General features: G+C 32.0%; 1 protein-coding gene across 1 annotated transcript; it reads left to right on the forward strand.

Moving 5' to 3' along the window:
• On the forward strand, nt 4,919-5,579 carry LOC109131285. Its single transcript, XM_019242021.1, has 2 exons — nt 4,919-5,112; nt 5,234-5,579. Exons 1-2 carry the CDS (start codon nt 4,936-4,938, stop codon nt 5,399-5,401), a joined length of 345 nt encoding a protein of 114 aa, XP_019097566.1. The 5' UTR covers nt 4,919-4,935; the 3' UTR covers nt 5,402-5,579.

A 9,103-nucleotide genomic window follows, 5' to 3' on the forward strand; every position in this document is an offset into this window, starting at 1 on the left:
CACGGAGAAAATTACAATACTGCTGATATTCATTCTTCTACCGAAGATGTCTTTGGTTCTGAGTCTCACACAGAACCAATGGATCCTTATGTGACAATGGTTTCATATGCATTTGATAATCCAGAGTCAAGATTTAATCAAAACATGGAAGAAGAGCCTAATGCTGAAGCAAAAAAGTTTTATGATATTTTGAACGCTGCAAAAAATCCAATTTATGATGGTTGTAAAGAAAGTCTTTCGCATCTATCTTTAGCAGCTCGACTCATGAGTTTGAAGAAATATTATAATTTGCCTCAAAACTTTATGGATGCAATTTCAAAAATGGTGAAAGAATATTTGCCAGAAGGTTACAACTCAATGAATTCCTACTATGATATAAAGAAGCTTATGCGATCTTTGGGTTTACTTTATTAGAAAATTGACGTTTGTCGAGATAATTGCATGATTTTTTGGAAAGATGCTGCATCGAAAGAAAACTGTCAGTTCTGTGGCAAAGACAGATTTTGTCCTACTGAAAAGCCTGAGCAAAAAAAAATTGCATATAGCCAGATGTTTTATTTGCCAATAGCCGATAGATTAAAGAGACTGTATCAGTCTGATAATACAGCAAAAGATATGAGATGGCACGCATAACACTTTGTGAAGACCGGAGAAATGTCTCATCCATCAGATGGAGAAGCCTGGAAACATTTTAATAAGGTATATCCCGATTTTGCATCTGAACCAAGAAATATTTACCTTGGGTTATGTACAGATGATTTTAATCCATTTGGTATGTCAGGACATAATTATTCACTATGGCCGGTAATTTTAACTCCGTATAATCTGCCACCTGAAATGTGCATGAAACAAGAATTTCTGTTTTTATCAGTTCTAGTTCCTGGTCTAAATCATCCTAAGAGAAGTCTTGATATCTTTCTTCAACCTTTGATAAAAGAATTGAAATGTTTGTGGTATAACAGCTTTCAAGCATATGACCGTTATACAAAGCAGAACTTTCTTTTACGAGCTGTACTTATGTGGACAATAAGTGATTTTCCAGCTTATGGGATGCTTTCGGGTTGGACAACTCATGGCCAGTTGGCTTGTCCTTATTGTTTGGATAAGACAAATGCATTTCAACTGAAGAATGGTAGAAAAACGAGTTGGTTTGATTGTCATCGTTCTTTTTTGCCGAATGACCATAGCTACAGGCGGAACAAGAAAAATTTTCGGAAAGGAAGGGTTGTGAATGATAGTCCACCTCAATTGCTAACAGGTGAAGAATTGTGGAATAAAGTCAAATTTTGCCTAAAACAGTTGATTGTGGTGGAAACCATGGGCGATTACATGGATACAGTGACACTCACAACTGGCATAAACAGAGCATCTTATGGGAGCTACCATATTGGAAGGATCTTAAACTCCGACATAATCTTGACGTGATGCACATCGAAAAAAATGTTCATGATAATATCATCAATACACTACTTAATGTGCAGGGGAAGACCAAAGATAACATTAGATCACGACTTGATTTGAAGGAGTATTGTAATCGGAAACAACTAGAATTAACAGCTGATAGAAAGGCACCAATTCCGATTTTCAGACTTCAAGCTGATGAAAAAGCAACATTTTTTGAGTGGCTCAAAAAAGATGTTAAATTTTCTGATGGGTATTCATCAGATCTGTCAAAATGTATTGATCAAACCGGAGGAAAATTACGAGGAATGAAAAGCCATGACTGTCATGTTTTAATGCAACGGTTACTACCAATTGCTTTTGCTGAGCTTATGAATAAATCTATACACGAAGCACTTTCACGTTGGTATATATATATTATTAATTTGTTGAATTAATTAGAGTATAGTCTTCGGTCTTGCTATTATATTTAAGTTAACTTTTTTATTAATAGAATTTTTAAGAACTGTTGGATTAAATGCAGTTGTGTTACGTCGATTGGATTAGTCTTAGATTGAGATCTTGTAAATTTTTCATGGACTTAGATTACAATAGCCAAAAATTAGCTTAATGAACACGAGGACGTTAGACATAGCAACTAGCTTAATCTTTTTTTATTACTTGGTGACTGGTGAGTGAGTGATAAAGTTTTTTTTGTTTGGTTTTTCGTAAGTTTTTTTAATTTATTGACGTGAAAATATCAATGGGTTTTATTGATGGTAAAGTGCTTCGTGGCATTACTCTACTAAGTTAATATCAATGTTTACCCAAATACTCTATAATCATAACATTACTCTACCAAGTTAATATAATATTTTATTTTGACGGTGTATATGGAGTAACGTTACAACTTACGAATTATGATGACTATAGTATAATGTTATTATTATTCCTAAGTTGATTTATTTCATGACCTTTTTGTTTATCTTTTGGTATATGGCCTTTTGCTTAGTGTTTTTCTTAGTGTATATATTAGAAGAATATAATTTAATGTTTCTTTAATGTAGGTATTAGCTTATTTTTCTGGGATATTTGTGCAAGAACATTATCCCAAAACGGTGTTGCAACATTGCGACAAAACATTTGTATTCTTCTCTGCAACTTGGAGAAAATATTTCCACCATCTTTTTTTGATGTTATGGAACATTTGCCTATTCATTTACCACATGAACCTCGACTTGGAGGACTTGTACAATTTAGATGGATGTATCTTTTCGAACGATACATAGGTCATTTAAAGAAAAAAGTGAAAAATAAAGCAAAAGTAGAAGGTTCGATTGTTGAACAATACATCAATGAAGAAATTTCTACATTTTGTTCTTATTATTTTGAACCCCACATCAAGACGAAAAGTCGAATAGGAGATCGACACTATGATGGATATGATCACTGTACACAACAACCTGATGAAGTCCCATATATTTTTTCTCAACAAGGGAGGTGCAGTGGTAAAGCAAACGAGAAATGGTTTCAAAATGAAGACTACCATGTTGCACATACATATATTCTTTTGAACTGTGAAGAAGTAAGCCCATATGAAAGGTACGTGAAAATAAATAACTTTACACTTGCACAGTTTTTATATATTATATATAAGACATTGTTATGATTCTCATTATATTACAATTTTATGTAGGTTGTTTGAAGAGGAGATGGCTGCTACTCATCATGAGATAACTGCAGACAATCTAAACGTCCTAAAAGAAAAAAAATTTGCAGACTGGTTACGGGAATATGTAAGAAATTATTACTAAATTAACCATATTTGAATTCCTGATTAATATTTTTTTTATTAATAAATGTTCTCATATGTGTTAATAAAATTCAGGTGGAAAACACTATGAGTGATAATTCATATCCAGAATGGCTACATACGCTCGTCCATGGTCCAATGACAAAAGTTACTTCTTGGCCTATGTACTTTTGTCGTGGATTCATATTTCACACCTATGATCATGGGAAAGATAAAAGAAATGCCAATTATGGAGTTCGTGTGAAAGGCACATCATCTTCTAGTTCAAGTGAAGAACATGATTTCTATAGAGTCTTAAGAGAGATTTTAGAACTCCATTATCCTGGACCTGTTCATCTTAAACTTGTTGTGTTCAAATGTGATTGGTGTGATTCAACCATTGGAAGAGGTGTGCGAATAAACAAGTCTGGAATTGTCGATGTTAATGTCGCAAAGCGTTACGGTAAATATGATCCTTTCATTTTAGCTTCGGAGCCCTCTCTCCTTGGGTCCTTCGATTTTAACCTCCTCTCTTGTCAGTTCTCTCTTCCCGATCCCGCTGTAGCTAGCTCTTCCACTACCTTTGATTTCAAGGTTTGAATTTTGTAGATACTCTCTTCCTGATTCTCTAGATCTCTTGGTTTTGTTAGAAAGTGTTTGATTTCTTCTAAATTGATTGGATTTGTTATATATTGTTCGATTTCAAGGTTTCAATTGTATAGATATTGATTCTCTAGATTAATTTTCATATATTATTTCTCTTTGCTAATTACAGATGCGCCCACCAATCAACATTGGTGGCCGTTCGTATGGACAATCATCGAGTTCTCAAGCTGCTGGTTTTCAAAGAACTTTGCCTCCTAGAATTTTGAATCCCCAAGCTCCAATCGTTGAACCAGTTGAGCAGATGGAAGAAAATTTACCGGTGCAACGTGATGTTCGAGTGCTTGATCCGGCTCGAAGAAATGGAGCTAAATGGTATTGTTCTTCCTTTTTTTTTTTTTTTCAGACACCGTTTAATGTTACAAAGTAAGGTGTGAATTAATTAATACACATGCAACAGGTTCAAAAACAACACCGAAGTATCAACTCGTGTTAGGAAAATCATTGAAGGGAATTTCAAAGGAGCGTGGTATAGCTGGAGAAAAGTGCCGCAATACTATAGAGATGCTTGGTTTTCAACATTTAATGTTTGATTTAGTTATGTATAAACTATTTTCAGAAATAAGTTTATATTCAATACATGTCTAATAATATATATATACATAGACAAGGTTTCAGTGGGATCCCACGATTGAGCATCTAGTTAAAGCCAACTTTGATGCACTTGCTGCTACTCGTCTCAAAGGAATGGTTAGTCTTGCAAAGCCCAAAGGAAAACAACCTGAGTGGATTCTGTCTGACGATTGGAAAAATATGGTAGATTACTGGAAGACTCCAAAAGCCAAAGAAAAAAGCGAGAAAGNAAGCTCCAATCGTTGAACCAGTTGAGCAGATGGAAGAAAATTTACCGGTGCAACGTGATGTTCGAGTGCTTGATCCGGCTCGAAGAAATGGAGCTAAATGGTATTGTTCTTCCTTTTTTTTTTTTTTTCAGACACCGTTTAATGTTACAAAGTAAGGTGTGAATTAATTAATACACATGCAACAGGTTCAAAAACAACACCGAAGNTCTTTTGTTTAAATTTTTGATAATTTTTTAACTTTCGTTTGTGTTTTGTTCACAGGAAGCAAATAATGAAGACTCTTCCTTCATTGCTGTGATGAGAAAGACACACCAAAAATCCGATGGGTTATATGTTGATGAGAGAGAGCGACTAATTGCTGAAGCGTATGATGAACATCTTCTAGAACGCTTGGCACAAATGGAGTCCTCTAATGGAGAGGTTTTGACAATGGATTCTCTGACCATCGAGGAGAAAAATGACATCTATGTTAAGGTATCTTATTTACAGAATGTATATTTTTCTTTCACTTGAATCTTTTTTTGTTTTCTTGGAGCTTTGAGAAAGTTGTGTGTGAATGATTTCTTATTAGCATACTTTGTGTTTTCTTTTGTAGATTGCTGGTATATCGAAACAAGGTCGTGTATTTGGACTTGGATCACTCCAAAGTGGGGTTTCTATGTCTTTAGATGGTTCGGCTGTGCCCCCTCAAGCTACTGAAGAAGTAGGAACACTAACGCTACTGAGTTCAAGAGCTGGAAATGGAATTGCAAAAGAGTCGTGAAGATAGTGTGGTTATTCAAAAACGACTCGATTCTGTGGAGCAAATGATTCAATCTTTTGCAGGTCCCAGTGGATCAAATGCAGCAGCTCCATCTACTCCACAAACTTCCATGGGTGTTGGTTCGTTTGCTCATGCTACGTAGTTTGGTTTTACTTTGTTTGCTAATGCTATTTGCTTATTTGCTTCCGTTTATGTTGTTAAGTTTATTAGCTTTTGTTTGCTGAAGTTTAGACCATCACATTTGTTTCTTTTTTATAACAATTTCGTTTTGGATGTTGATTTGGTAATTTAATCATTTTTATTATTTATCAAATTATTTTAGTCATTATTATATATATTAAATATTCATGCCAATTTTAGTGGATAAATATATGATGAAAATATAATAAGAATAGAGACAAATTTTAGATACAAAATATGACGTAATAGCTTACAAACTTCAAGCAATATAATAGTCACACAATATTTCGTTTTGGAGACGATGTTTAGTCAATAATTGTGACGATTAAGTAACAGTTTTTTAGTCATTGTTTATGGCGTTTTAATGACTATAGTTATGTTGTAAAAAGTGACATATTTGAGAGATTATGATAGTTACAAAACATGACAGTGTTGAGACTATATTTTTAGTCCGTAAGTATGACGATTAACCAACGATTTTGTAGTAATCACTTGCGACTATTTAGTGACAATAATGTTGTCGTACTGTGTGACATAATTGAGACGTTATGATAGTCAATAAATATAACGATTTTGAGACAATTTTTTAGTCGATAATTATAACGTTTTTGTTACTCTTAATTTTTGTCACTTACTGTTACAATATAGTTACTAGAGATATTCCTCACAATATTGTGACGTATCTGTTACAAAAAAAATTTTGTGACGACTTTATTGCAACCGTTTAAAATTTGTCACAAATTCGTCACAATTCTTTTATTGTTACGAATTTATTATTATTGAGACGAAATATTTGGTATCAATAAGACTATTTTTTTGTAGTGTTTATTCTGTAAGAACTTTATTTTTTTAATTAGTCAATATTTTCTATGTTATGCATTTGGTAATGTCACTACAAGTATTTAAGACTGAACTTTGTATTAATATTTTTACATGATAAAATTCAAGTTACATATCAGTTTAACTTTTAGTTTGATAAGGTATAAACAATGTACGTGTGGTGTGGGCTAATGTGTAGAAGACTAACGCTTATCCTTAACCTACCCTCTCTTGTTGTCATCCACTGTGTTCGCCTCACTTTGTACCGTCTGAATTTTAAGGGTCCCTTTATTATTAATTAGGTTTGAGTCGTTTGACTAACATTCCAGTTTGATCTTATTATTGAAAATCCATTTTACCAAACCCGTTATAGTGACAACACTCACGATATTTCAAAGCCCCATCAAGCAAGAGAATCTTCTTATCTTTTTGTCGTCCTTTTTATTAACCTAATCAACCACAAAGAATGTCTAAACTTCATTGGAAACGATATTTTACTACATTTATGTGGAAGCAACCCTACACGTCGTCCTTGCAAAATGAGTTTGAACTCTATATTATAGTATAGTATAATATTAATACAGATGCAAAAACATGGACTCTAGAAATTTCTTACAACATATATATATGTACAATCATATGACTTTCTGAAGATTCTACGGGGGATGAAAAAGGAACAAAAAAATGAACTACTAGAAATAGCAAATCGTTAGAATATGTATTAACACACAGTAATATGTATCATTATTTAAATTAAAAAATGTATCATTATAACTCATAGGTTAAGAAACATGATCGTCAAGGACTCCAAGTGTAAGGCTAGAACCGATCAAGATATTTTGAAATTTTAAAGTATATATTTCGATTCATGTTGTAACTTGTAATTACATTTTTTTATCAAAAGAAAATGTTTACCTATATCCAAGTGTTGTTTACTACACAATTACACATTTATAGTAATCTCTATTTTAAAGCTGAAAATAGAGGTGGTTTGGAACAAATTTACCTCTAAAATTGATATATTTTCTATATTTATAGGGGAAAAAATAGAGATAGATTGAAGATGCTAATATTTTTTTTTTAAAGTCATTTTCACCAAAATACATTGTTACATCAGATAATATAGTAATAATAATAAATAGGAAAATTTTGGTTTATAGAGATGTCGACAGTATAAGTACGTCCAGAAAATAGAAAAATTTTAAGATTTAATAAATAGACCGTAGATATGACCTATGCGAGAACAGAGGACAAGAGGGTTGAAAGTCAAAAGACATGGGTGCGTGCACTTGGACGAAGGACACAAAACAATTGCACGTTATTTATTTATTTTTTTCTTCCTTTCCAATCCAATTATTTTATTTTATTTTCATTTGTTTTCATATCAAATGAAATCACAAATTTCCAGCGTTTTCAGCTTTTGCAATCGAAAAAGGAACATCTTACTTCAATTTTTAAAGAACGTTCTAACATTTTCTTTGTATTATTTGTATAAATTAAAGAAGAGGAACCAAAGCAATGAAGAAGAAATAAATGGGATAGACGTACGTACTGAAGAAAACAAACAATAATGCTTCTTCGAATTTAACCAATAATTGAATTTATATAATTGATATTTTAGAAAAAATTGTTTTAATTTATCTAACTCAATCGAAATTTTTAATATATATTTATATATATGCAGTTTATTTTTCTATTTGTTGAATTATTATTTAAAAAAAAATATTAATTGACAACGTTGCCAACCTTAAGCAACAATTAAAATGAAATATAATGAATGTTTCTATTGAATTTGTCCTCGTATTTTATCTTTTAACCCAAAAATTATTGAAAACTATAAAATAAAGAAAACTATAAGTAAGTAGAGTATATTGACAAATAAATAAATAAATATATATATATATATGTAACAGCATCGTAAACATTTTAAACAAAAAAGTTAATTGAATTATATTTTTTCTATACACAAATCATGCTGTTTTGATATGAAAAATATATCAAGTATCGATCATTATTCAGAATTCTGCAGGATTATATAGTTAATGAAAATTGAAAAAAGGCTATCAATATCCTAGTTTGAATATTACCTATTACGGTCATAATGTTAGAATGTATCACCACCACACAAACACGCATGAGCACAAAAGAGGAAGAATACATAAGCTCATTATTGTGTGTAAAAGGAGAAAGTGTCAAGTGTCAAGTGATTGAACATAAAAGAAAAAAGAAGAGAAAAAAAAAGGAGAATCGTTCTTAAAAAAAAAAAAAAAATTGCTTGCAGAAGAGTGGGTGAAAATTTGAGTCAGAACTTAGAAGAAATGAGACAGACAAATTTTTTTTTATTTTTTGAGTAAACCAATGAAGAAAAGGGAGAAAATATGAATCCTATGAACTCTGACACCACTTTAGTTTATTATTTTGTTTATTGAAACAAGCAATGAAATCAATTGAGGTTAACGTGCAATTCAAGCAATCTCTCAGTGATAATGTATTCAAACTATTCATATTCTACAGTCTTCTCCGCTACTCCACGAACTATCCACAAACATTACAATATACACATATGTGCACACACACGCATATGGACTTGTGATCCCAATAAAAAAGTGTCCAATGGAGTTTCAATTTTATATACTTTTGGTGTAAGTAAAAAATCTATCAAACCCAAATTGAAAATACGTTTTCCCAACCTTGGAAGTGGTT

The sequence above is a fragment of the Camelina sativa genome, chromosome 3 (assembly GCF_000633955.1).
Source record: "Camelina sativa cultivar DH55 chromosome 3, Cs, whole genome shotgun sequence".
Taxonomy (NCBI): Eukaryota; Viridiplantae; Streptophyta; class Magnoliopsida; order Brassicales; family Brassicaceae; genus Camelina; species Camelina sativa.